Source organism: Camelina sativa, chromosome 14, assembly GCF_000633955.1.
Source record: "Camelina sativa cultivar DH55 chromosome 14, Cs, whole genome shotgun sequence".
Taxonomy (NCBI): domain Eukaryota; kingdom Viridiplantae; phylum Streptophyta; class Magnoliopsida; order Brassicales; family Brassicaceae; genus Camelina; species Camelina sativa.
Genome location: NC_025698.1, coordinates 8,512,977 through 8,540,975, shown reverse-complemented (window position 1 = coordinate 8,540,975; position 27,999 = coordinate 8,512,977). Strand labels below are relative to the sequence as shown.

The following is a 27,999-nucleotide window of genomic DNA, read 5'->3' as shown; positions in this document are numbered from 1 at the left end:
GAGATTGAGACATCTTTATGGAAGTTCTGATATACACCGTTGGATTAACAGACGAGCTTGACTCCGAATAGCATATAGTTAAAAAGGGCAAAACCCTCCAGCGCCGCCCCGCGTCTCTCTTCTGTTTTTCGTTTTGCATTTTTTTTTTTTGTTATCTCCTCCTAACACTCTTCGGAAGGTGAAGAACCCTAATCTCAAGGTAAATCCACCACTGTATTGTCCCGTTCTTTAACTTTCTCGTACCGTTTGATTTTCTGATTTTGCAAACCGGTCAAACTCGCATTTCAGATATAACTTGTTTCTTGATTCATTTCGCTTCTTTATGGATTGAGGTTTAGTGTTGTCCGTCTTTGAAATTTCGGAGATGATCTTTACTGTTTTTTTAGCTTCTGTGGGTTTGATTAGGGGACTGGGTACCTAAATGATTGAAAAAGGTTGAAACTTTAGGTTTAGACTAATAGTGACATAAGCGCATCTGAGGTCGATTTTGTTGGCGCTTTTTTGAACCTTCTTACTTCACTTGAAGCTTTGCTACACAGAAGATTTACTACTCTTTTTCCTCAGTAGGTTTTGTGAATGTAGTAACCATAGTTTTGTGATGAGATTTGGGGGGATTGATGGATTTGGCTTATGCTTTGTATACAGATGAATCGTGAAAAGTTGATGAAGATGGCTAACACCGTCCGCACTGGCGGTAAGGGTACAGTCAGAAGGTATATATATTGTTTTTTTCCTACCAGTTTCATTATTTCGATGCTTAGCATTTACTGTGATTGATGTTATAAAACCATTTGATATTTACTGCAGAAAGAAGAAGGCTGTGCACAAGACCAATACCACTGATGACAAGAGGCTCCAAAGCACCTTGAAAAGAATTGGAGTTAATTCCATTCCTGCAATTGAAGAGGTTAACATCTTCAAGGATGATGTTGTCATTCAATTCATCAACCCTAAGGGTATGATTCTGATTCAGCCTTTTTTTTCTTGTATTGTATTTAGGTGTTTTAAAACATGTTTCCATGTTATTGATGATTGTGTTTCTCCTTTTGAATGTTACTACAGTTCAAGCTTCAATTGCCGCAAACACATGGGTAGTTAGCGGTACTCCTGTGACCAAAAGTAAGCATCTGTTCATATCTTTTCATCTCTATTTTCTTGTTTCTTTATCAGTGCGTTTTCACTGACTGATGTGTAAACCTTTTTTACCTGCAGAGTTGCAAGATATCCTTCCTCAGATTATCAGCCAACTCGGTATGTACCATGTTATTGAGCTGAATTCAAGATATTCACGATGTTTCTTCCCCTAAGCGAAGATCCTTAACCAATATGTTTATTTTGATCTCTTGCAGGACCAGACAACATGGACAACCTAAAGAAGCTGGCAGAGCAGTTCCAGAAACAAGTTCCTGGTGAAGGTAATGCCTCAGCAACCATACAAGAGGAGGATGATGACGATGTCCCAGAGCTAGTTGGTGAGACATTCGAAGGTGCCGCTGAAGAGAAAGTACCAGCTGCTGCCTCTTCTTAGAGTGAACAAGAGCGAAGACCACATCAAAAACAAAAAAAACCGCACTTTGATTTTTACATATCTTTATAATATGTTTGTTCGCTCGATCGTTTTTGTAGTTTCCGACCAGAATCTTGTTTCCCCTCTAATGACTTAAGGTTTTATCCAATTATTTGATGTCTTATTAAACTTCTCTTTTGATTCTCTTCTATGACAGCGAATCAGGTTCTCTCTCTCATCTTCTCTTCTTCACGTATGTGGATTGGATTTGATGTTGACACATTACATTGTCTTGTTGCATAAAAAACCATTCCACTTGTTTTGTTTTGAGTTTCTTCTCAAACTTTCCAGACATTTCATCATCCTCTATACAAATTCTTTCGCAGAGACATGTCTCTTCTTCGTCAAGTCTCAATCTTTGTGAGTTTCTTCTGTAAACATGGCTTCCCTTTTTGTATCTACTCCCTCTTCATTTTCCTTAACTCTCAAATCCTGTCACAGTTCGCGTTCTCATCGCTGTTACAGACTATTACCTCCCAAACTTGAGAATCAAACGTACAGAACGAGGCACATGTGTCCTTTGAGATGTTCAGCGGAAGATGATCGAGTTCGTGAGTCTACTAACAAAGCTCCGTCTCCGGTGGCGATAGCGGAGGAGAAAAATGAGAACCACGGGAACGAAAATGCGTCGCCTTCTCCAGATATCAGTGAAGAGGAGAAGGAGGAGGAGGAGAAGAAATCGAAGCAGCAAGAGAATGATTGGAAGACGGACGAAGAGTTCAAGAAGTTTATGGGGAATCCATCAATCGAAGCTGCGATAAAGCTTGAGAAGACGAGAACTGATCGTAAGCTGAAAGAGCTGAACAGAGAGAGCAACAGTGAGAATCCAATCATCGGAATTTTCAACAGCTTGGCTCGTGAAACTTTGACTAGAGAAAAAGAAAGGCTTGAGAAAGCTGAAGAGACTTTCAAGGCTCTTGATCTCAACAAGGTAAATGGTTCATTTCTCTATACGGCCATGATGATTCTTTTGTGTGTTTTGGATTGCATCGTTTCTGAAAGAGTTTTTGTGATGATGCACAGTTAAAGAGCTGTTTTGGGTTCGATACGTTTTTCGCTACGGACGTTCGTCGGTTTGGAGATGGAGGGATCTTTATTGGGAATCTGAGAAAACCCATTGATGAAGTCACACCTAAGCTTGAAGCAAAGCTATCTGAAGCAGCTGAGCGTGATGTTGTTGTGTGGTTTATGGAAGAAAGGTCCAATGAGATCACAAAACAGGTAGACGGAAGGCCTATAAAATTCTCCAACTTTGAGGTTCATGATTAAGGCTATATATATTGAATTGTTTGTTCTTTGTTTGCTTGTAAAGGTGTGTATGGTGCAGCCTAAGGCGGAGATCGATCTACAATTTGAATCAACTAGATTAAGCACTCCTTGGGGATATATTAGTGCAATTGCTTTATGTGTTTCAACCTTTGGAACCATAGCTCTTATGAGTGGTTTCTTCCTTAAACCCGACGCTACTTTTGATGACTACATTGCTAATGTGGTTCCTCTTTTTGGCGGGTTCCTCTCCATCTTAGGCGTCTCAGAGGTACGCTGAAGTAAATCAAGGGAGCTAGCTCCAGATTTTTTTGTTGTATACATCTCACTAAACCTGTTAGTTGTTTGTTTCAGATAGCAACCAGAATAACCGCTGCGCGACACGGTGTCAAACTAAGCCCATCGTTTCTGGTGCCATCGAATTGGACTGGTTGTTTAGGAGTTATGAACAATTACGAGTCATTGCTTCCTAATAAAAAGGCCTTATTCGATATCCCAGTAGCGCGTACAGCTAGTGCATACCTGACTTCCCTACTTCTTGCAGCTGCCGCGTTTATATCTGATGGTAGTTTCAATGGAGGAGACAATGCTTTGTAAGGATTTGTTAGATGAAATTCTTATTTCTTGTTACTGTTGTTTCTATGCAGTTTTTGTGTCTCTGATTGGTTTATTACCTTCTACACAGGTACATAAGGCCACAGTTCTTTGATAATAACCCGTTGCTTTCGTTTATCCAATTCGTTATCGGTCCTTATGCGGATGATCTCGGTAATGTATTACCTAATGCGGTTGAAGGAGTTGGAGTTCCCGTTGATCCTCTCGCTTTTGCTGGTCTTTTGGGTAAACCTCATAACTTTTGTTGGTTTCTCTTGTTAGTTTTTTACTATATTATAAACCGTAAGTAAACTGTTTTCAGGTATGGTAGTGACTTCATTGAACTTATTACCATGTGGAAGACTCGAAGGAGGTCGAATCGCTCAAGCAATGTTTGGAAGAAGCACAGCTGCAATTCTCTCATTTACCACATCACTCCTTCTCGGTATCGGAGGTCTCAGCGGAAGCGTCTTATGTTTAGCTTGGGGGCTATTCGCAACTTTCTTCCGCGGTGGTGAAGAAACACCTGCAAAAGACGAAATCACACCTCTCGGAGACGATAGGTTTGCTTGGGGTATAGTCCTTGGACTCATTTGCTTCCTCACTCTCTTCCCCAATAGTGGAGGTACTTTCTCCACTTCATTCTTCAATGGACCATTCTTCCGTGGTGATGATTTCTAAATATGTTTGATTAATTAAGTTGTAGAAACAAGTGAAAAGACTTCTTATTTATTTATTAATGGTGTTACAGAAGCATTGTATATATTTTTGTTGTATCTATGCTCTTTTGAACATAACCTTTAATGGAACATCACTTAAAGCAAGTCTTCTCTTTCCATCTTGCACAAACACACCAACGTCTCTGCAGATGACTTTGCAGAAATTGCAGACAGTAGGACAGAACCTGATCTTGTAATCATTGTCAAATTTGTCGATCTTGAACCAGTTATCAACCGTTGTCTGACCCGGATTCCCTTCAACGCCACAAGTAGAAATGAAATTCTGACTCGTTGCCTCGTCGAAATTGGCTAACTCCCAGATCGAAGTTGGAGAGAACTTGATGTTTTGATCAGTTGAGACACGGACGATTCTTGATTTGTCATATGGTGAGAAGCTAACCGGTAGGCCTTGAGAGACTTCGAATCGGTCTTGGATCACACTTCTTGGACATGTTTTGTTCTCGGGTTTGGACATGGTTAGTCCACCCCCGCGGCCGCGAACTACAGGCAAGATATAGTAGTAGAAGCGTGTTTGGAGAGGTTTTCCATTGATGTCCTTAACTGCTTCGACGGGAGCTTCGGTAGCGGCTCCACCGTGGCTGATGAAGACGGCAAAGAGGAGGAAGATACAGAGAAGCGATGACATTGTAGGAAGGCTTTCTTTTTATGGAAACTTTTAGTATGAATTGAATTAGGATAAGAGTTTAGTACTTATATAAGCTGGACGGCGTAGATATATAAAAAAGTCAAAGTCAAAACTTATATCTGTATTAGTTTGTGGTCGAGCATATGTATGATAAATCTCGTTGGCGTGTTATAATATGGTCAAAGCTTCACGGCGTCATATGTCGATCACCCTGACGACATCCCTTTCATTGACTAGTGGATGGATACGATTACTTGTCTAATTGTACAATTATAAGGAACACCGACAACAAGTTTAAATCTCATGATCCAATTTAACTTCCTGACAAGGATCTAATCTAAACAGAACAACAAAACCGAAAATTGTAATAAACATTTAATCTTATAAAAATGATTATTATACTTCAATTAGAAAAAAATAAAAATTTGAATCCAAAACCAATACTATAAGATAAAAATGGGCTTGAGTTGGGCTTACGCCTCATATCACAAAAAATTTCCTAAGATCAAAAATAAACGTAACATGTTGCTCACTCTCTGTCTCTCTTCTCCACCAGCAAGAAGATAATTAATGAGAGTTTCGCCGGCGGCAATGCTCTCAGTCTCCTTAACTATTCCACTACTACCTCTCGCTTCAACCAAAACTCGTTCCTCCGACCAATCTTTTCTATTCAAACAATATGCTTTGAACTATCAGAGCTTCTCGCGACCAGGACGTCTCGTCTCTGAGAACACCAGCAGAAGAAGATGGACCTTTTCCTGCAAATGCCGAAACAGAGGAAGAAACAATCACTCAAAATTCGATGACGAAGGAGAAGATTTCATTGCTGTAAACTTCTACCGGTTTGTATCGATCGGAGATCCCGAAGCTGAGATTGAGAAGCACTTCTCTTTCTTAAAGGTCCGTCTTTTAAGAAAATGTGAATTGTCAAGTTGTTCGAAAACAGTCTTGAACTTGTTAGCATTACTTGTTCTTGGTTCAAATTTTGAAGCTTTTCCTATGGTTCTTCCAGGATTTGAATATACGAGGTCGGATATATCTCAATGAACAAGGAATTAACGCGCAGGTACTAATTATCATTTTTGTAATCACGCATTTTAGCTTTGAAGCACTCTTTTCATCAAACTATATGAGAGTGCCTGCATGTTTATGTGACTACTATATCAAGTTCTTGTTGTGTGTTAACTTCTGTAATTCTTGTTTTTTCTGCAGTACAGTGGACCATCTAAAGATGCTCTTGCATATGTTGAATGGTTGAAAGAAGATGATAGATTCTCGGATTTGCTTGTTCAGATTTCTCCTGCTATTAATGGGCACGCGTTCCCTAAGTTGAAGCTACAGAACAAACCCTCCTTAGTCCAGGCAAGCTGCATCCCATAACAACCACTTTAAATCTATGGTTCAGAATGAGAATATTCTTACTTAGGTGTGTGATAATAATGCAAGATGGTGTAAGATTACTTTACATTAGTTGTGTTTCTTTGTTTCATATAGTACGAGGGGGGGATTTCACACCTTCCCCTGCTTGATCCACCGATGCGAGCACAACCTTTAGAACCATCTGAATGGAAAAGGAAACTGAATGACTTAACGGATGATGATGGAGCTTCAAGTAGTGGTCGAAGCTGCATATTATTGGATGTCAGAAATGGTATATCTTTTTTTCCCTTTCTATCTGTTTACAGTAACAAAACAATCTTGGTTTCTCTTATTATCTAGTATCTACATGACTGATCATTAGTTTTCTATTAGTTGTGTTGTGTTTTTCCACTTTATTTCCACTTGTGCACAAATGTATGATTGTTTGTGATTCTTATTCTTAAAGGGCGTCACATATTTGCTCAACTTAAACCTACTGGTGTTGAACAGGTTATGAGTGGGATGTTGGTCATTTTCATGGGGCACCTAGACCTGAAGTTGACTGCTTTCGGAACACTTCTTTTGGTCTGTCTGATGAAAAGGTACAATTCATCCTTAACTGTGGCAGCTGAAAATTTCTTATTTACAACCTTAGGTTACATAATAGAAAGTACTGAAGGTACAGATTAACAGTGAATAATATTGACTATGCCTCCACACTATAGGAAGCTCCTTCAGACCCTTTAATAAACGTTGACAAGGAAAAGACAGATATACTGATGTACTGTACTGGAGGTATACGTTGCGATGTATATTCAGCAGTTTTGAGGTAGCACTACGGCTTCTACTACTGCATTGTCTTACTAAGATCTCCTCGAATTTTTTTTTCCCAAATAACTTTCTTGTGAGAAGTCAAATTTATTTTCAGACAACGGGGTTTCAAGAACCTGTATACATTGAAGGGTGGAGTTTCCCATTATCTTAAAGAAGAAGGCACTGCTGAATGGGTTGGAAATCTATTTGTGTTTGACTCTCGTCTCTCTCTCCCACCAGCTACCTACGGTAACAACGCCGTGGATGAAGCCAGAGAAACTCCACTAACACCTGTGGATACAAGTTTTGCAAGATGCTATATTTGTGATTCTCAAATTCAGGAACTAAGACATCGGAACTGTGCTAACCTTGACTGCAATCGACTTTTCTTGTGAGCTGCATTATGGCTTCTGTTTCATCTTTATATGTCTATTAACAGATAGTGTATGATTTACAAAATTTTGATTTTGATGGACCTGGTGGTAAGTTGCCATTGTTTTACTAAACTTACCTCTATCTTCGGTTCAGATGCTGTGCAGAATGTGTCGTCAACTTGAAGGGATGTTGCTGTTCAAACTGCATTACTGCTCCCAGACTTAGGCCTGTCTTGCAGGGAGTAAAGAGATATGAAAAATGGCATGTATATCGTGATTCAGAAGTGCAAAATGCGCCATTGGCTTGATCACGTCGAGAGATTTTTGGAGGCTATTTATGCTAGGGTATTCATGCCTTGTCACTTTAAATTATGTTCACTGCATCCCCCATATGATTGCTCAGTCTTTCGTTTTTGTTTACCATGGGCAAGTGATCAGATGAGAAACATCACACAGAAAAAGCAGAAGCTAAAGAAGTTAATAATCAAAAGCTTGTTCCAGGAAGAACTACTAGTCATTCTTTGAGGTTCTTCGGGTGTGAAACTTGTCAGAACTCAATTTTCATTTCAACATGTACAAACAAAGCTTGCAGCAATTCACAACTTAATATACCAGCTGTAATTGCAGCACAATGCAAACTGTATAATGTAACAAGATGGCGCTTGTTACTAGCAAAGTAGAAAAAAGAAATGTAGTGATTATTTTAGACAAATCCGTCATTTAATATTTTCTATAACTAACACACTCAACTTTCTCTGCTCTCACATTACATTGAGTTTTGATATTGCAGGCCTAGTGAAATATGGTGGCTATGCTTTGATCAACCTTCTTGAAATGTCTTCAAACACAAGCTCAAAACTCTACCATCTGCGAGCTCCACCTGTTTGTGTAGCAATGTAATTTCTCAGAGAAGGGGACTGGGTAAGACCATCCGGTGCAACTGTGGTGTTCTGAGTTCCATTCTTCTGCTTCATCCTTCTGCGTGCTATGTAACCTCTGATCCAAGGCGTAACATCCTCGTTGGTCTTAATCATAATGAAGAAGATGATGCGGTAGATGATAATCATGCTAAGAATCACACTGAGGTTAATCCATTTTGATCGGTTCACGTCGATCTGGAAGACGTTCTCCAGAACGTATTCACCTGAAATCTTGAAAGCACTCCCCTGGCTGTCAAACATCAAGCCTCTCAGATCATTCTGGTACTGACCCTGGAGAACAAGCAAAACAAAACAATATTAGCTCTCTGCCATTATTATCACATGATGATGAGCTGATATGAAACTTTTTCTTGTTTCAACAATATTACTTGTAGAGCCCAGAAGTGGAAGCTGATGTATGACATTGGATAACGCCAGAAAGGTTTGGGGATGTCATTTGGAAGCCTAAAGAATCCAGAAACCAGCATGAAGATGCCCTGAAACAGAAGTAGAGACAAACAGATTTAGGAAGAGCGTCTCTTCTGCTTTAGAAAGTGAAACAAAATGAAAATAACGAAAAAGTTTATGATGAATGTGTTTGGGAGAGCACCTGGATTCCAGCTCCGATGATGATACCCATGAGGAAGTTGGGAACAATACTAGCTATCGCCATCATTAAGCTCTCCACAACGGTGACACTTCCATAAAGGCAGAGAACAAAGAAGAGGTAGTGAGTGAATCCTGGATGCAGACCCACCATGAAGTAACAGATTGTCCCGGAGATGAAAGTTATCATGATCAGAAATGGTGTTGCAGATAATGTGTTGGCTATCACAAACGCAGCTACTCCATAGTGCCCGTTTAGTCTCTCTCTTTGGAATACCTGCAATCAGTTTCAGTTTTAACAAAACCGTTTGGTTCATTCGCAAGAAAACTGCTGGAGTGGCTAAACTAACCTTCATGTCTTCAACAAAAGAAGGAAATCCACCAATTGACATGAAGGTTACAAATCCAAAGACAAAAGACGCGCACGAGCCCCGTGCCTGATTTTCACAAACAGCAAAAGAACGGATATGGTGAGAGGTAAGATAAAAACTTGCTTGAGTTGTTCTCCAATAGATGATATTAGCAAATACCAGAATGGCGCTGTAGCTTGTCCCAACGTTCAGATATATGGTTCCAATGCAGACGGTGACCAAGATGTAAATAAGAAGTCGTAGCCAGTAATATCCAAAGTCCCTTGACATGTTGATGAAGGATCGCTTAGTTAAGGTATAGGTCTGCAGAAGGAAACTAGCCTGACTGCCACCAGAGTCAAGAATAGTCCCTTTCTGTAAACAAAAAAAAACGAGGAAACGGGTTTAGAGAAACCAGTGACACGTCCTAACATCAAACAAAAGCTCGAGAAAAGTATATATTAGTACTTACAAATTGGGATATCTCCTCAACTTTAGCCTTTGCTGTGTAGTAGTGGTCAGAAGTGTGGTAATAGTCAATCAGGAGCCTAATAGCTTCAGTTGTGGTAATTTTCTCCAACGGATCGTCGCTTGCTTCGAACTGGGAAGTAGAATAACAAGTCCATCAGCAAATGAGTCTTGCAGAGAATTGAAATCAGTTAAAAGGGGAAGGTTTTTATGTACCCTTAGCTTCATAGAACCTTTCAAAGTGGCTCTAACTTTGTCAAAGTCTGAGTTTATGCATCTCAGGAAATGATCAGAAGGGTTCCTTAAAGCAGGACATGGAAACCCGGCTTGTGCAAAGAACTGCAATCAAAAGCAAAAACACGGATCAGATTCCAAGATTTCTTCAGAGAAACCATACAGTATTTTCTTTCGGTTTGGTTTCTTGCCTCATATGCATCTGAAGCTTGACCAAAGTAAACAGTTTTGCCTCCAGAAAGCAGATACAACCGATCAAACAACTCAAAAACCTCACTGCTCGGTTGATGGATCGATGCTATTACCGTCCTTCCGTCTCGTGATAGTGCACGCAAAGTCTGAGTCACAAAGAACGCAGACGCACTACACAAAGAAAAACCAATAGGCATCAAGCTTGATAAATAATAACAGTTACCAGAATTGGAAAATTGAAGAAGCTGTCTTGTTACCTATCAAGACCACTTGTTGGCTCATCGAGAAAGAGTAAACGAGGTCTCATGAGAATCTCAAGAGCAATACTGACTCTTCTCTTCTCTCCACCACTAATTCCACGCAAATGCCAGTTTCCTATAACAGTATCAGCACAATCCTGAAGACCCATCTCTATGATTGTCCTCTCCACAAGCGCACGCTTCTCCGACCGTAACATCTTGTCCGGAAGACGAACTCTCGCTGAATACCAAATAGTCTCTCTCACAGTTAACGTACCAATCAAGTTATCGTCTTGCGTCACATATGCCTGTAAATTATATAATAAGATTCGTCAAAATTGAAAAACACAGCTTGTATACTATATTTGTTTTCTGTTTTCCAACAAACTATGAATAGCTAAGCTCCAAAATCCAAGAACATTCTTTATATATACATACCAAGACAAAAATAATGTAAGCTAAGTGAAATCAAAGCATAAGGGGCAGCATAAAAAATACTAACAGCTGTTCCAAAGGAGAGTTTGGTTTTGCGGCCGTTAAGAAGAACGGTGCCGGAGAGGAAAGCGTTAGCGGCGAGGCGGCTAGCGAGAGCGTCGAGCATAGTTGATTTGCCAGAGCCGGAAGGGCCCATGAGAGCCGTGAGAGATCCCGGTTCAGCGTAACCGGTAAGACCTTCAAGAACGTTTTGAGTCCCACCATCTCCCATAGTAACCATGACCGTCAGATCTTGCCACGTAAGCCTCGCAGAGACGTCTCCGACGAACTCCGTTGGAGCTTTCTCTCTCCATATAACTTCACTCAACGGACTTAACCCACCAACCGGAAAATTCCCTCCGCCGGATGAAACCGGTACGGTTGTTTGTTGTCTGCTTGCTTCTATCTCCATCTCTTTAAACCGGAAACAGAGGATTTTGTGTGTTTCTTGAAAAAGAAAAAAAACGCAGAATCCGAGAAAAAGGGGTTTTGTCTAATGAAATGGAAAAAGTGTGAACGTTGTTTGAACTCTGATAGATAAGAAAAGTTAATGGATCAAATATAAGTAGAAGGAAGTCAGGATAAAAGAGTTGAGTAATGTAACAGAGTCATGAGAATATTGCATGAACAACAAACTTGGACTCGTTTCTATTCTCATGAACTTGTTGAATGACTGAAAACACAACAAACACTTCTCCTTCTCCTTCTTTTCTTTTTTTTCTCTCTCTTTTTTATCTATATCATCTACAAGATAATGAGTTTTCTTTTATTTGTTTGTTTTGGAAAAAAAAGGGTTCTTGAATCGAACAAGAAATGAGATAGTTATGAAGACAGCAAAGAGATGGTTGGGAGAAGAATTGAATGAAAAAATCTAAAAAGAAAAAATAAAAGTGGGGTCTAGATTTTTGTTGATGTGGTGAATTTTCATCTTTTTTGGTTGTTGTTTGCATTTATTGTAGTCTGGTAGTCGATAGAAGTTTGCATTTAGTAAATGAATAGACCACCCCAAATCTGACCCATTTTTTTAAGTTATATATTTACTTTACTTTTCATATTTGAGTGAAAGTTGTTTTTATATTGTTATTATGTTCTAATAGATGATGAACTATATATTTTGATAACTAGTGCCTTAATGGTTTTGAAAAGGGGTTACATAGATTAGTTAGTTATGAAGGAAATATCTTAGAAGAAATTATATGCTTTGATATGATAGTTTGATATTGAAGTCTTTTTTTGTAGTTCATCTGCTATATTTTTGGTCTAAGTAGTAGTAGTAGTAGTAGACATGTATGATACAACAAGAAGAACCATAATAATTTGTCTTTTAATTATAAAACATGTGTGTGTAAATGCTGAAATATTGTTGACAGAAAAGTGCCGAAATATTAGAAAAGAGTACGAGTCTATTCTTCATTTGTTGGTACTTGTTAAGGACCCTTTGATGGCATTCTATCGTAGGTCCATTTTGTCATTAATGGTAACAAAATTAAGTAAGTAAAAGTAATTATTGGAAACTATAGGCATAGGCTTTGAATGATTTATTGATTGTAGATTTTGAAGTTGTTTTTTAGTTTTAGCTTTTTCAAAATTTTATTTTGTAGTCAATGGGAATTGTGAGAAAAGTGGTTTTCAAAAAAAAAAAAAAAACTAACTTTTGATGGAGTAGTTTTTGTCAGTTCTCAAACAAAATCTAAATCTATGCTTCATCGGTTGACTAACTTTTTTCCATCTCTAGTTTTAATTTTTTTTCATACAAATTTAAAAAACCATAAACCAAAACCACTTTAAAACTTGCATACATTCATGGCTTAATTATATATTTCAATTGGTAAGACTTTCGATTTTTGTTAGTCAACTAAAATATACATATTTCTCATGGATTTCACTGACTAAAAATTATTCCAACATATATGATTGAGTAATATGCACAGGGGAAAAAGCACTTTGCTAAGCTAAACCTTTTTAAAAAATAAAATAAATTATGGCCAAATACACCTTTTATTTCTGTAATTGTTTCAACTAATAAAATTATGTGTGTAGATGTGCGGATAAATGGTAGTTTTGATAAATAAATATTCTAACAGTATTATTAGACATTCATCCTTGATGATTCAGATTCAGACAGAGAAGACAGGCATTTATATACCTTTGCAATTAAAACAAATGTGTACCAAGTTCTATGCCCCTTTGATTTTTCGAAGATTCATCATGACAGAACCAAGAGATACTCATAGAAAGTTATATTTGGGCTAAAATGTTTATAAAATTCTACTAGGTCAAGGCATGTGTGAACAAAAGAGACAGAAGTCCAAAAAACAAAATGGAACGTATAGTAATGGATCTTAAGGCCCAATAATTGAACTTTCGTTTTTTTTTCCAAAGGTATTTTGAAACCGTGCTTTTTTTTCTTTGAACTATTGAATCCGTGTTTACTGTGAGGAAAAAAGAAACAAATGCATATATGTATCTGGTGACAAAAATAGCTTTTACTTAACTTTCGTTCTTTGTTTTTAATAAGAAAAACATGACGAGTGTAAATATACAGAACTAATTCTCAAGCAAACTAAAGTCAATATCACCGCAAAGACGAGAAAATTGAGGTGATAAGTTATTGTATTCGTTACAAAAAATAATAATAAATGATTGATTATTAGAAACGAGGAAAACGACAAGAAGAGACCAAAACACGTGACTCAATTCTAAAGAAACCAGTAGAGAGACATTAACAGAATTAAATATAGTTTTTAAAAAAACAAGTAAAATTGTATAGAGAGGTCTCTTGTAAATTTGTGATAGTGAAAGTTTATTTTTCGAAAACGTTTTTTTTTTAACAAGTCTATCGGACTTCAAAAGTTGTGAATTTGTGATACATCATTGTACTGAAATTACTAACAGTCATAGATTGTTGGATTAAATGTTATTGACTTATTTAGTTCCTGATATTTCATCAATTAAATTAGAGTGTAAATAATAAATTAAAAACATGCAATACATGACGAGTGTAATTTATCAAATCCAATTTTGTTTTCGTATGTGCAAAGTGAAAGAAAAAGATAAAAAGGGAAAAGACAAATAAGGAAGAGGACAAATTAGAAAGAGAGGCAAAACGCGAGAGATCGACGCAGCCTTGCTTCATCGACAACATGTGGCGACCAGATTAATTCATCACTCTCTTTCACACACAGTTACTGTCTGTCTGTGGTTTCTTCTTTTTTTTTCATTCTATCAATTCTGTCAAAATTTAACACTAGTAAAAGATACACTGTTTGTTTCTTCTAAAAGTCTTTTATTACTATGTCGCACACACACAAAAAAAATGACGATACTGTAAACCTTTGGATAAAATGCTCACAAACCTTTTCCCTTATACCACATACGTTCCCTGTATATAAGGTATTAATAGTATTTTTTTTCTTATTTTTGCTGAATAATGTACTAATAAGTACTCCCTCCGTTTTTTATTAGTTGTTGTTCTAAAATTAAAATTTTGTGTCATAATACTTGTCGTTTTAGATTTCCAATGCAAATGTTTGGTGAATATTCTAATTTTATCTAACTGTTTTAATGTTTTGACCAATAGAAAGATTAGAAAATATATTAAAAATGAATAAAACAAAAAATTAAATAGTTTTTTTAATTTGTGGAAAACAACCTTAAACGACAACTAATAAAAAATAGAAGAATTAATAAATAGTTTTTTTTTCTTCAGTATTGAAAAGTAGTACGTAAATCTTGGCATGATCTACAAAGTTTTATGCATATTCTGGTTTCTAATATCGTAAATGTGGACAAAAATTATTATTTCTAAAAATAGTTTAAATTCATATAAAATTGAATTTAACCATTTTTTAATAGTGGATTTAACCATTAAATTAATATATTTGTAATATATATATATATATGCATATAATTTCTGGTGTTAATTCAAAAGGGGATGATTAATGAAAATCTGAAAATGGAAAATTTATTAAAGAAAAAGGGGCAAAAAATCAGTATCTATGTTTAGCTATTTTGCTTTGAATATATTTTAACAGCATTTCAATAAAAGAAAAAAAAAGCTTTTTCCGAGTTTTTTTTAAAATTTAAAATTTGGATTTTTCCTTTTGAATGAGGCTTAACCAACTATTACTATTCGTGTTTATTTTAGAAAAATGTTCACTTTGAGGAGATTTGACCCAAAAAGAAAAGTTCATTTTGACTTTGAAAATAAATTAGCTAACAAAAGTAATAATAATAAAATAAAATAAAAAGATTAACGATAAGATCATAAAAAGGGAGAAAAAAGAGAGAGACAGGGTGAATTGCTGAATTACCTAAAAACAACAACATAAAATAGATTTACACGATAAGAGAGTGAAAAAGACAGAGGAGAGAGAGAGAGAGAGAAGCTTTTTTGGACGTGTTCGTTTTTTCTTTTCTTCTTTGCAATAATAATAAATAGACAAGCAAGTCATACTCCAAAAAACCTTCATTCAAACTCTCTGCAACTTCTGTTTTTTTTTTTTTTTCCCCCAAAAGATTCTCCTCATAGATTTAAAATTCAGTAAACTCATATCTTCGGTTTCTTTTTTTTTTTTTAATTTTCTAAGAGAGGTGTTTTTTAGTTCTTTTTTTTTATATATCTAAAAGTGAGAGATGGAGGGAGAGAGAATGTGGTGGAGGTCATCATCGTCGACGAAACTCCGATCAAGTCTTGAGAGATTTCTTTTAGGAATCACTCCGAAGCCTCCTTCTTTCTCTTTATCACAGGTAACCTTATTGTTTTCTTTTTTGTAACATCTTCTCTCTTTTTTTTTTAATTACCTTTATTAATAAAAAAATTACTACAGTAATTGTTTTCGTTTGTAATTTTCTTTCTATTGGTGTGATTTCTTTTCTAGCTTCCGAGAATCCTCCACGTCAAGCATATATACTCAGATTTAGTCCTAATTAATCTCGTGTTTTTAAATTACATATCGACAGAATCACTAAATTATTAAAAATACAATTTTGTTGGTAAAGTTGAGTATTTTCATGGCATTTCGTGTAGTTTTCTTTCACCACGTGGAAACCTTGCGACAGCATTTTGCCATTTTGTGTGTTGAAAATGAAATACTTAAAAAATCAAATTATTTTTGTCTTATACTGAAATAGGTTTGAATATTCTGGATTGCTAAGGTATATCCTGTGAATGTGGCTTCTTCATCTTTATACCATTAGATGACTATCGCTTTCAGCAATTAATTATTGTAATTATATGTGTGGTTAATTAACTGCTTATGGGGGTGAATTTATTACTATTAACAGTGTTGAATTACAAAGTGGGTTTAATAATTGATTAATATTACTTTACTTTTTACTAATAACTTTGATCTTTTTGTTGTTGTTTTATTTTGCAGAGCTGCGATTTGAACAGTTTTTGGATCCAAGAGAGCAAAGATGAGATTGAATGTTTCAAGCTTAGTGATCTTTGGGACTGTCTTGATGAGCTGAGCGCTTATGGACTCGGAACAAAGGTTGATTTAAACAATGGTGAATCCGTTATGCAGTACTATGTCCCCTATCTATCCGCCATTCAACTCTATACTAACAACAAATCTTCACCCTTTTCCAGGTTTGACTTTCCCACTTATTCTTTTTTTTTTCTTTTTCTTTTAGTTTTATCAATTGGGGACAATAGTGTTCTGAAGCAACTTGAGATGGTTTTTGTAGGAACCAGAGTGATGTGGTTGATTGTGAGAGTGAATGTTGGAGTGATGATAGTGAGATTGACAAGTTTTCAAGGTCACTGAGCAGTGGTTCTAGCAAATTATGGGATTCTGTTTCTGAGGATTCTGGTTATGAAATCGATGGCGTTTCTTCGTTGATGCGTGATAAGCTCGGTTCCATTGATTTTCAGTACTTTGAGTCCGCTAGACCGCACTTGCGGGTTCCTCTTACTACGAAGGTTTGCCTTCATTTCCTTCCTAGTGATCCCATTCACTTAAATTAGTCTTGCCTAAATGACCTAATTAATGAAGTAACTTAGAGAGTTGTATCTTACATTTGGTTTATTTTAGGTAAAAGAACTGGCTGAGAAGTATCCGGGACTTATGACTCTAAGGAATGTTGATTTGTCTCCGGCAAGTTGGATGGCCATTGCTTGGTAAGTATAGAAACTGATCTGCTTATTTGATATGCAAGTGTTTTCTAGCCTCGATGAGACAATGATGATGGAAGCTAAGTCTTCAACTTTTGTTACGAATTTAGGTATCCGATCTACCATATTCCATCTCGGAAGATGGATAAAGACTTATCGACGTGTTTCTTGAGTTATCATACGCTATCTTCGGCTTTCCAAGGTAGAAACTTCTGTTCATGCATGGTATAATCCTTAATAGCTAGTGTTGTAGAAACTATTAGCTTAGCCTTAAATACATGTTTTGGTACAAACTGTTGAAACGTCTAGCTTTTGATGTTCGGTTTCTTAGGTAATTTGGTAGAGGGAGACGATGAAATAAATGAAACCATGGAAGAAGAAACATTGTGCTGTGAGGACGAATCAATGACCAAGAGGCTTCCTTTGCCTCCTTTTGGTTTAGTTTCCTACAAGTTGCAAGGAGATTTGTGGGGGAATCAAGAATCATGTGACCGCGAACGTCTACTTTATCTCCGCAGTGCAGCGGATTCGTGGCTGAAACAGCTTAATGTTCATGATTACCATGACCATATCTTCTTCTCCATGAACAAGAGCTTGTAGGTTCAAAAAAGACAAGAATGTTTTTTTTGTAAATCTGTTTTTAGTTGTTCTCTACTCTTAGGTATATATCAACTCACCATTGTAGAGGTTTGTTTTGTGAGGGACTATGGGAATTGAAACTTGCGAGTTGTGTGAGTTGTGTCTCCTCATATTTTTTCTTGCTCTTTCTAGGATCTGTTTTATGTTTTCTGACCAAATAACTTTGTTGTCGGAACAAATCTTGTCAGATGTTTTTTTTTCTCTGTAAATTGGTTCGTCGTTACAGACGAAGAAAGGATCGAATACACTTTGCATTTGCTAATTCTAAACAAAACAAATTAATCTTTATTTTTACCAAAAATGTTTAAAGAGAACCAAAAGACATCTAGCTTTTGATGTTCCAAAAATAATATCTATTAATTATTTTCTAATTTCATTGTAATAAAACAAACTAAAGTATATATTAATATATATAATTTATAAATATTTAATATATATTATTTATAAATATTTAGAGAGACATAATTCTTTAGCTTGCAACTCTTATCATATATTACTAATGAGGCATCATTTATTAATATTGTATATAATTACCATAACATTGTAATTTTCAATAATTTTATATAATAAAGTTAGATTTTTCTTGGAGAAGCTATAAGATATTGCCATTTATCACTCTCTTCTTGCAACATTTGTCATTTTTCTTTAATATTTTTAGTGTATTTTTTCAATTGACTTTATATGACATATATTATATTATTTATATTGAAAACAAAATATAAATTGATATTATATATTACAAGATATTCAATTTATTATTTTATTTGTGTAGCATATTGTCCAAAATAATGATTTTCTCTTTTATTTCTTTACTTTAATAGAAATAATTAACATGATATGATTATTACATTATTTTGCAATTTGATTCTAATTAAAACAAACTAAAGTATATATTAATATATATAATTACAAAAATTCAATAATTATATATATTTAGAGAGAAATAACTAAAGTATATGTCATTTAAAGAAAGAAATATATATATATATATATATATATATATATATTTATAATTTCTTTAGCTTGCAACTCATATCATATATTACTAATGAGGCATCATTTATCAATATTGTATATAACATTGTAATTTTTAATAATTATTCAGTAATTCAAGAATATTTTTTTAGTAATTCAAGAATAATTCTTCATTGTAATTTTTCATCATATTCTACCTCTCACATAAATTTATAAATTTTTGTTTAACTAAAAAATCTCAATTTGTTTTTCTCATTTATGTGATTTTTGTGGGTTTTGAAACAAATAAGTATAGTCAAAATTTTGGACCATCTGTGAAAAGGCTAGATGAAAAAGATCTAAAACACATGACATATTCTCGCTTTTAGAAGAGATACAAGATATTTTGTATCTTTTTTACCCTTGGTTTCTACATTTTGTTCATGTTTTGAAGTTAGTAAATATTGTACTTTGTTTCTTTTGATATTTGATAAATTTTTAATATAATAAATTCTAGATAAAAATACTTAAAATCTAATAGATTTTTAGTTTCCAGTTAATCTATCAATATTATACTTTGTTTCTTTTGATCTATTTGATAATTTTTTATAGAAAAAACTTATATTGTTGCTAGAAAATGTTTTTAAGCAATTATGTTATTTTTATTTTCTTTTGATACATACATTTTAAAGAAAGTCAAACTGTAACTTATAGAATATTAAATATAATTTAATTGTATTTGAGTATTGTCTTTAATACAATATATATGATTATTGAATACAATGTGATTTTTTAAATATATTAGAACATATTTTATATTTTTAAATTAGTCTATCATAAATTAATTTGGCTTCAATTTTTACTTTAAAGTGTAAAAACTAATAGATTAATGTTAATTATTATTGAATGTATTTTAAAATAACTAAACAAATATTTTATTATGTTTATTGTACCCACACATCGCATGGAACTTTTTCTATATTATATACAATATTATTTCTATCTCTAATCAAAGATTGACCAATACAATCCTACCAAAAAAAAGTTTGACCAAAAAAAGAAGTAATAATACAATTAAACAATGTAATTATGACACAATCCACAAGAATTTGAATTGATATATTCTATAATATTTTCATTAGATAATTATGGTTAATGAATTATGCAAAAAAATATTTTCAAGTGGTTGAAAATAAGTGTGGTATTTTTTTGTCCTCACTCGGTTTTTATTTATATTCGGATATCCGACATATACTCTTTTTTTTCTAACTTTCCGTTTTTAACACGCTATGTTTTTAAAACATGACACAGACTTTATAAATGAAAAATTATGCGCGAAAAATGTTTCTTTAATTACAATTTTGGTCACTCACTTTGTTTTGCTAATTTTGAACAAAAATTTGATGATCTACCTAATTAAATATCATTATTATCATATACTTTGACTACATACTAGGTTTTTTTGGGTACCTTTATATTGCAAAAGCAATGGAAGGGCATCTCATTCATACTTTTTTTTTTTTTACAAAAACATATTAAAAATAAATCTAATTTATTTGAGTTTTCATTATTTTTTTTTTTAAAAAAAGGACGTGGTTGAATATGTTGTTTAAGGCAACAAAAAAAAGAAATTAGAATTTGGTTGGAAGTTGAAATCGCGGTTCCAGAGATGAATGATGGATGATGGGCTAATCCCACAGTTTTCTCTTTCTCCTCCTCCTCCTTTGTTCTATTCTATACACTGACATGACCAACTTCTTCAACGCCTCGAATCTTTCTCCTCCTCCCAGCAGCTTGTTTCCTTCTCAAGAAACCCACACACACATTTTCCTCGTCGTCGTCAGCTCAGAGCTTCCCGGAGATGTTTTCGTTTGTGTGTTTCGTGTTCCTCCTCTCTGGCTTTTTCCTGGGAATTCTCGCCGTCTTAGCCGCCGAAGCTGCTGGCTTTATGTATCTTCTGAAGCGATTGAATCGTAAGAGAGATCAGATTGAGTCAAAACCCGGTTCTGATGATGATCCTACATCTACCACCAATCCTCCTCCTCGCCAACCCATCGATTTCTCTATCAACAAACAGGTGATCGATCTCATTCTCAATCTCTCCTTTTAAGGGTTTTGTATTTCCGATAAGAAAGGTTCGTCCTTTAAAGATAAGAAATTGAAAATTCTGGGTTTATAATTTCGGAATGTGTGCATGTTGTGAGAATTGAGTTCGTTTTGGGAGTTGGATGAATCTGTTTCTGGCAATTTTTGGATGTCTTTCGCAGAATTTATCTGTTTTTGTATGTTTTAATGATAACACAGGGAATGGTATGGATTTTGGAGTTGGATGAGGTTCTAAAGAACTGGATGATGAAGGAAAAGTTACCTAAAGAGCACAAGAAGAAGAGAGACTTCTTGGAGATTCATCCGCTTCGTAAATTCGCTCGGATCAAAGATCACAAGCTCATCTTGTCGGATCATGATGGCACTCTCACCATTGTTTCTTTAAAAGGTTGCTCTATTGAAGCTGTTTCTGGCTCTGATCTCCCTACTAGGAAATGGTATATGTTTCTTTAAGCAATGGGATTGTGAAATTCTGGTCCTTTGAATCACATTATATAAAGTTTTGATTGTTCTAATGTTTTTATCACCAATTTTTTTTTTGTTTAGGGCCAAAAGATATCCTATAAAAGTTGAAAGCAAGATTTCTCCAGACTTGTATAAGGGAAACCAAGTCTTTTACATCTATCTCGAGACTTCTTGGGAAAAGGAGTCATGGTGTAAAGCCCTTCGTCTTGCTGCTTGCGAAAATCAAGAAAGGTTTATTTGGTACTCCACCAAACTGAAACAAGATTTCCGTAACTATGTGACGTCTCTTAATGTTGCATATCCTTCTTTTATGAAACCATCGCTTGGGTTTAGTTTTGAGTCACTTGACAGAGGGAATAGAACGGATGGTTCTTCCTCAAAGGTTCGCCTGTTCTTCAGGAAATTTTCTAGAAAGCGATCACATCGTGAAGACAGGAAAACCTATTCACAACGTGGAAGCAGCTCAGGGAAGAGTCTTTCAGGAAAAAGGATGGGAGATTACATCACAGATGAAACTGATGTGCCTATTTTTTCACGTTCTGTGAGCCATAGCAGTCATGTTTCTGGGGTTTCAGATGGAGACTCTGAGGACAAGGTTGACATGGATGAAGGAACATTAGCCTGGAATTTGCTAATTTCTAGGCTATTTTTCGATCTCAAACGGAAAACAGGAGTGAAAAATTCAGTGCAAGCACGAATCCAGGTCTGCACTTTTCTAGATTCTTGAAACCTTTTATGAACTCATAATTTTGAGATGATCTGATTTCTATAACCAACCAAAGATGTTACTTTTGTGGTTTTCAAACAGCGGGTGTTATCCAACATGAGGACTCCAAGCTACATAGGTGCACTAATCTGTTCCGATGTTGACACTGGAAATCTCCCACCTCATATACATGCCACACGAGTTCTTCCAATGGAGATGAGTGGTGTGTGGGCATTCGAACTGGATATCGAATACTCTGGTGAAGCCGTGATTGACGTTGAAACACGTGTTGACATCCGCGAGGTGGATCTGCAAAAAGGAATAACCGACACAAGATTGCAGACAAGTTATGCAGGCGAAGTCCCATCAAACTTCGCTGTAGGTGTTGAAGATTTTGAAAAGCAATTAGCCATCCCTGTTAAAAGTGTTGACGCTGGAGGAGTGAAAAATGGTGGAGCCAGTAAAGCAGGCTAGTTCATTGTTTACTGAATATGGATTAATGTAGTCTTCTCTCGTTTTGCCCTCAGAGATCTTGCTACTCAGAGATCTTGCTAGCAACTCCTGTTCAAATGTATTTATCAGGATGATAGTTACGAAATGAATTTTCTTATCATCTTTTTGTTGGTTGCAGATGAATCCAAAGGCTCAAAAGGTACGAAGGCAGGTCCAAATGGTGTATCCAGATGGAAGTCTATTCTTAAGACAATTGCTGAACAAGTTTCCCAGGTTAATTCTCATTTTTCAAATGTCTACAAGACAGTTTTTATACTGCTTGTTGGCTTAATATAACCTTTGGCTGGGTTGTTATGTTATTTTTTTTCCAGCCATTCATGTCTCAATATGGTATCTTAGAGAAATCTCTGTATCTCAAATGCAGGTGCCTATATCTTTGTCAATACGGGTGTCTTCTCTTCGAGGGACACTGCGGGTACACATGAAGCCGCCTCCTTCTGATCAATTATGGTTTGGATTCACGAGCATGCCGGATATAGAATTCGATCTCGCATCTTCTGTTGGGGAACACAAAATCACCAACAGCCATGTTGCAATGTTCTTGATCAACCGGTTTAAGGTACAGTTTCTTTTTCCTTTGGGGTTCTCTTCTGTTTGGTCTCTAGTGAACTTTGAGCTGACAGACTGAGAGACTACATTATGATTCTGCAGACGGCAATACGAGAAGCGGTGGTTCTTCCCAACTGTGAAAGCCTGACAATTCCTTGGATGATTGCTGAAAAAGATGATTGGGTTCAACGAAAAACCGCTCCATTCATGTGGCTGAATCAAGAAAACGATCACAATAGCTCCCAAGCAACAGAAACGAGATGTAAATCTGACAAGCCACCGACTTCTTCCTCCTGTGTTCAGTCTGAGCAAATGCAGAGAACTGCAAGCGCCACCCAGAAGCCATTGATTTCTGAAGCAGGAGCTATATCATCTTCCTCCTGTGCTCAGTCTGAGCTAGTGCAGAAAGCGGCCACTGCTTTCCAGAAACCGAATACTGAAGAAGCAGAGGCTATTATGTCTACACCATCGTCAAATTCCTCAACCGTAACACTAGAGTGTGATAAGACCTTGGAAGAACTGAGAACTCCACTACTGCTATCCAGCAGCAGTGAAAAACAGGAGATGAATTCAAGAGGGAGCACCAGAGAGTCTTCTGCTGTTCAATCACCATCTAGGACTATATTTTCAAGCGAAGATGATGATTCAAGGGGAAAGAAAGTGGGAAGACGAGCAAGGATGTTGGATCTTGGGAAGAAAATGGGGGAGAAGTTGGAAGAGAAAAGGCGGCACATGGAGGAAAAGAGTAGACAGATTGTTGAAAAGATGAGAGGACCTTCTTAACATGAGTAAAGTTTTTTGCAGGTTTCCAGATACAAAGACTGATTTTATAGAACCAGAGGAAGTTAGGAATTGTTACATGTACAGCGCTTTGAGAGAAAAGCCATAGATGTCTCCATTCTTATCAGATCATTGAAAATCTTTATTATTTTATAAGTACATTACAAGAAAAAAGCTTCTGGCGTGGACTCAAATTATACATAGGAAATTGCAGGGGGAAAAAAAAAAAGCCAAGAGAGACAAACAACACAAGCAAACACACGGATTATTTATACAAAGAGAAAACCCTCTCCATATGAAGATTGGTCCGGTCTAGTAATCTTCCGGAGCCAATGGTTGGTGGATACTGTGGTGAGGAGGTTCGTTCACGCTGGGGATTACCATGTACTCATAGATAAGTGCCGCAAGAGCACCACCAATGAATGGTCCAACCCAATAGATCCAATGGTTACTCCATCTCCATCCTACTAGTGCTGGACCAAAGGCTCTTGCCGGATTCATGGAGGCCCCATCGAATGGTCCTCCCACCAAAATGTTTGCACCAACTATGAGCCCAATGGCTAGCGGCGCTATGATCCCAATACTCCCTCTCTTTGGATCGATTGCAGTCGAGTATACGACGTACACCAATGCAAATGTAAGTATGATCTCCATCACTAGCCCATGAAGCTCACTAACTCCAGATGCAACATGGAAACCGACTGGTCTCTGCATCACAGATAATCACATTCAGTCATAAGCAGAGATAATATATACAAAGTTCCTGGTTCTACAAAAACCGTACCAATCGAAAACCTGACTAGACGGTCATCATATACATAATTAGTAATATAGAAACTGATAAGAAGTAATATACCAAGCCATTAGTGGCAAGCCTCAGCAAGAGACAAGCGAGTATAGCACCAAGAAGCTGAGCAATCCAATAGTAGATAGCTCGGATCACCGAGATCCTGCCTCCGATTAGAGCAGAAAAAGTGACAGCGGGGTTAACGTGGCCACCGGAGACATTGATGGCTGCCGAAACAGCCGCGAACAAGGCCAACGCATGAGCTAACGCCACCAGAACTAACCCTCCCGGCGTGTTTGTCCCCGTGTGAGCCGCCGTGTCCCAATACAACTTGTCTGTCCAATAACACACATATATATATAGGTTCATATCACACATGCATGCATATATAGCTCCAACGATAATATTTATAATCATTAATGTCAAATGAAGTCATATTTTCTTTACTAAGTAAAACAAAAATCCTGATTCAAACTGATAAATCTAAAAGTGTTTACATAATTAGTAAGTTTGTGAAGGAGCTAGTGTTACTTCTCATTAATACTCTCTCAAGTAAAGATGATGGTAATTGGTAACAATTATTATATGGCTGAAAATGTTCCTTTTTTTTGGTATGTTATAAAATACGAACCTAGAGCGAGGATGGAGCCTTCTCCAGCAAAGACGAAGACGAAAGTAGAAAGAAACTCAGCCAAAGTGGCTCTCATGGAGTCCGGGTGAGTCGCCTCGTCAGCTCTCCCGAATCCGTATGCCCTTCTAGCAGATGTTGCCATTTAAAACCCTTTAAATTAGAGACGATCAAAATTAACTTCTGAAGGAAGAAGGAAGAAAAGGTAAGAGAAGAAGAGTTGAACAGCGAGGGAGAGAGCTTAAAGACGCGCAGTGGAAGTAATTAGGAGACAGATGTGGTACGAGAGAGTCTAAAGCTGAACACGTGGATCCTGTTCGTGTCTATCCATTCCTTGATCTTACCTGATCATTCACTCTGGACAGTTCCTTAATTAAGATGTAATATATACAACACTGGCACTCTGTATATGTGTACGTATATTATCCATGTTATGCATGTGTGACAAGTGTGAATCAAGTTACAATTCTCTTTATCTTGATCCGGTTTCGGTTTTCCTCGTCATTTATTTTTGTCTTTTCGTGCGAGAGTTATGTTTCCACTTTTGTTGATAGAAAGAAAAAATCTAGCGTCAACATCAAAATATTTTATTTATGGAGCACAAAAGCTACTAAATCGGAGAAGATTTCAACAATAGTATTTCTTAATTGTATGAATCATTTAAATGGATCATCCAATATTCCAATGCTAAATGGTCAAACAAACAGGGCAGAGTACAAAAGCAATTAAGGCACCGAATGAAGTTTATCAAAATCATTTTATTAATTAATCTAACGTTTTAAGCACTTAAACTGGTAAAGTAAAACTTCAACACTACGAAAATACTAATCGTATCACTTATAGTTAATTGATATATATTTAATTTGGAGGTGCCAATTAATGCTTTGACGGCCATCTTCAAAGATGGATGTACGATATGACAGAGAGGTTTGAAAGTATGTAAGCTATACAATTAAAACGCAATACCAATTTATCAAGATATTTTATTAATCTTTGATATTTGACTCCATATATAACACTACGAAAAACTTACCATACCAGATACCACTCATTATATAGTAAGTTGTTTCATTTAATTTTATTTTGGAGCCAATGCTTATAATGCTTTGATGGCCAGCTTTAAACCGGTGGTACAATCCTCGGGAGTATACGTTCCGATGAAGTAGTTATAACCGTAATGAAGTTGGATCTTATCGTCACCTGAGTAATACTCTTCCGCTCCATCGTTCGCCTGACAAGTTTCATAACCCGTTCGGTTTACCACAACCATGTTGAATCTCTGATAATCGTACTTGAATTCTGCAATGTACCAATATAATTAAATCTAATGTCAAAGAAGATTAGAGTTATCCCACTAAACTATGAATAGATATCTTACCAAACAAAAAGAAAAAAACTATGGATAGATTTGTTTATCAATCACGTTACGTACTATGAATAATTTTAAGATCATTGATACATGATACATACCGAGGATATCACCAGCATAAAAGGTTTTGCCTTGTGCCCAACTGTCCATCGGAATAACCGGGTCCCAACCGTCTTGTCCTCCCACAGTGTAAGTGGTCGGTCTTCGGGCATGGGTCACGGCATTGGCTAGAAACAAGCATAACACTGTCATGACAATAGTTATTGGAACCGTAGCCTCAACAAAGGAAACGTGCCTAGATGAATGAGCCATTTGGTAATGTATCCAGGTGATCCCTTGCAATTTCAAGAACAGTCTATCTATGTAAGAACTTATAGGTGTTTACTAGGGTCACCAAAATTAAAACCTTTAACATATTTGACCCAAATCGTTTTAATTTGGTCAAGTAGTCAACACCTATAAATTCTCAATATAGATTGTTTCGTAGATTTCTTTCCTTTTTTAATAAATTCGTAGGTTTCCTTCCTTTTTTTTTATAAATTCGTAGGTTTCCTTCCTTTTTTCTATTTTTTTCTATTGTTGTAACATGCTTGTGGTTTGGACAATTTTTTTTTTGTACCAAATATTTGAAGAATAAGATTATGTATATATATAAAATATATCATACCACTAACCAGGAGTCCAGGACATGTAACAGTAAATAGAGTATCTTAGTACGTACTGTTGGTCATGTCATAACCTGAAACTAAAATCTAAAACGTGTGCATTTTGCGTTTATATACAAATCATTATGAGTAAAAAAATTAACTACTTTCCTCATGAAAAATTTCATGGACAAAACTAAAAGTTAAATATATATATGCAGGTACAACATTATAATAATGTACCAAGGATATCACGAGCATAAATGGTTTTGCCTCTTGCCCAGTTATCCCCACTAACAACCCAAGTCCCACCAGTGGCGGAACCAGAAAACTGAGTCATAGGTGTCAATAAAATTTGAGAGGGGTGTCAATAAAACAATATGTTTCTTCAACAAGGATAAATTACTTATTTTAACAAAAGCTAATATGAAAAAAAAAAATTAATGGATGTCATATGACACACATGATCCTTCTCTCCCTCCGCCACTGAGTCCCACCCGTCTCTATCTCCGACCACATAGGTGGTTTGGGTTTCGGGCATGGACCATACCGCATGCCACAAACAAGCATAACATCGTTATGATTCTAGGTGATGCTCGAGCCATTTGGGTCAAAATGGGTTAAAAATATAGACATAAACTATACGTATAACGTATTGTATAACATCACAAAAAATTAACAGGATCGAAGTCAAGTAAAAGGGACATTCTAATTGGTACGTTTCGGTTTGTACCGGTTTGGTATATTGTTGGGAGACACCTGAGAACTTTTTTACTCTGTTTCACTTGCACAGTTATCCCAAATTTCTCGGGTGCTAAAGCGCGTGTGTTCAAGCGCGTGAGCTTACGCTATTCTCGCGACTCTCTCTCTCTCTCACCATTGTTTCCTTTTAGGGTTTTCTTCAGCTTTGCAAAAAAAAA

The 27,999-nt window shown here is 36.1% G+C and overlaps 9 protein-coding genes across 13 annotated transcripts; 5 read left to right on the top strand and 4 right to left on the bottom strand.

The window, feature by feature from the left end:
• LOC104740485 (basic transcription factor 3) lies at window positions 112-1,679 on the top strand. The gene is made up of 6 exons (XM_010461101.2): window positions 112-199; window positions 646-713; window positions 808-956; window positions 1,063-1,119; window positions 1,213-1,251; window positions 1,350-1,679. The coding sequence occupies exons 2-6, from the start codon at window positions 646-648 to the stop codon at window positions 1,526-1,528; spliced, it is 492 nt and encodes a 163-aa protein (XP_010459403.1). The 5' UTR covers window positions 112-199; the 3' UTR covers window positions 1,529-1,679.
• On the top strand, window positions 1,757-4,259 carry LOC104740486 (probable zinc metallopeptidase EGY3, chloroplastic). 2 transcript variants are annotated; one of them, XM_010461102.2, is made up of 7 exons: window positions 1,757-1,927; window positions 2,009-2,498; window positions 2,591-2,788; window positions 2,880-3,104; window positions 3,188-3,426; window positions 3,519-3,673; window positions 3,750-4,259. In XM_010461102.2, exons 1-7 carry the CDS (start codon window positions 1,779-1,781, stop codon window positions 4,106-4,108), a joined length of 1,815 nt encoding a protein of 604 aa, XP_010459404.2. In that variant the 5' UTR covers window positions 1,757-1,778; the 3' UTR covers window positions 4,109-4,259. The 2 variants fall into 2 exon arrangements, with proteins under 2 accessions (XP_010459404.2, XP_010459405.1); XM_010461103.2 differs by having other exon boundaries at window positions 1,799-2,498.
• Window positions 4,131-4,905, bottom strand: LOC104740487 (miraculin-like). The gene has a single exon (XM_010461104.2). It carries the CDS (start codon window positions 4,790-4,792, stop codon window positions 4,205-4,207), a length of 588 nt encoding a protein of 195 aa, XP_010459406.1. The 5' UTR covers window positions 4,793-4,905; the 3' UTR covers window positions 4,131-4,204.
• Window positions 5,298-7,881, top strand: LOC104740484 (rhodanese-like domain-containing protein 8, chloroplastic). 4 transcript variants are annotated; one of them, XM_010461099.2, is made up of 9 exons: window positions 5,298-5,692; window positions 5,805-5,858; window positions 6,005-6,154; window positions 6,287-6,443; window positions 6,662-6,753; window positions 6,877-6,980; window positions 7,080-7,355; window positions 7,493-7,683; window positions 7,777-7,881. In XM_010461099.2, the coding sequence occupies exons 1-8, from the start codon at window positions 5,363-5,365 to the stop codon at window positions 7,644-7,646; spliced, it is 1,317 nt and encodes a 438-aa protein (XP_010459401.1). In that variant the 5' UTR covers window positions 5,298-5,362; the 3' UTR covers window positions 7,647-7,683; window positions 7,777-7,881. The 4 variants fall into 4 exon arrangements, with proteins under 4 accessions (XP_010459401.1, XP_010459400.1, XP_010459399.1 ...); XM_010461098.2 differs by having other exon boundaries at window positions 7,770-7,881; XM_010461097.2 differs by having other exon boundaries at window positions 7,493-7,881.
• Window positions 7,982-11,677, bottom strand: LOC104740483 (ABC transporter G family member 11-like). The gene is made up of 10 exons (XM_010461095.2): window positions 10,850-11,677; window positions 10,366-10,655; window positions 10,108-10,279; window positions 9,899-10,021; window positions 9,687-9,815; window positions 9,395-9,589; window positions 9,215-9,301; window positions 8,869-9,141; window positions 8,648-8,755; window positions 7,982-8,549 (listed from the first exon to the last, which is right to left on the bottom strand). Exons 1-10 carry the CDS (start codon window positions 11,231-11,233, stop codon window positions 8,199-8,201), a joined length of 2,112 nt encoding a protein of 703 aa, XP_010459397.1. The 5' UTR covers window positions 11,234-11,677; the 3' UTR covers window positions 7,982-8,198.
• LOC104740482 lies at window positions 15,268-17,840 on the top strand. Its single transcript, XM_010461094.2, has 6 exons — window positions 15,268-15,570; window positions 16,200-16,414; window positions 16,513-16,747; window positions 16,860-16,945; window positions 17,050-17,141; window positions 17,271-17,840. Exons 1-6 carry the CDS (start codon window positions 15,457-15,459, stop codon window positions 17,537-17,539), a joined length of 1,011 nt encoding a protein of 336 aa, XP_010459396.1. The 5' UTR covers window positions 15,268-15,456; the 3' UTR covers window positions 17,540-17,840.
• Window positions 20,394-23,868, top strand: LOC104740479 (testis-expressed sequence 2 protein-like). The gene is made up of 7 exons (XM_010461092.2): window positions 20,394-20,609; window positions 20,837-21,075; window positions 21,185-21,806; window positions 21,912-22,278; window positions 22,441-22,535; window positions 22,687-22,881; window positions 22,974-23,868. The coding sequence occupies exons 1-7, from the start codon at window positions 20,394-20,396 to the stop codon at window positions 23,652-23,654; spliced, it is 2,415 nt and encodes an 804-aa protein (XP_010459394.1). The 3' UTR covers window positions 23,655-23,868.
• Window positions 23,770-25,425, bottom strand: LOC104740481 (probable aquaporin TIP3-2). The gene is made up of 3 exons (XM_010461093.1): window positions 25,070-25,425; window positions 24,508-24,773; window positions 23,770-24,359 (listed from the first exon to the last, which is right to left on the bottom strand). Exons 1-3 carry the CDS (start codon window positions 25,209-25,211, stop codon window positions 23,964-23,966), a joined length of 804 nt encoding a protein of 267 aa, XP_010459395.1. The 5' UTR covers window positions 25,212-25,425; the 3' UTR covers window positions 23,770-23,963.
• Window positions 26,100-26,758, bottom strand: LOC104740478 (basic blue protein-like). Its single transcript, XM_010461091.2, has 2 exons — window positions 26,537-26,758; window positions 26,100-26,365 (listed from the first exon to the last, which is right to left on the bottom strand). The coding sequence occupies exons 1-2, from the start codon at window positions 26,745-26,747 to the stop codon at window positions 26,163-26,165; spliced, it is 414 nt and encodes a 137-aa protein (XP_010459393.1). The 5' UTR covers window positions 26,748-26,758; the 3' UTR covers window positions 26,100-26,162.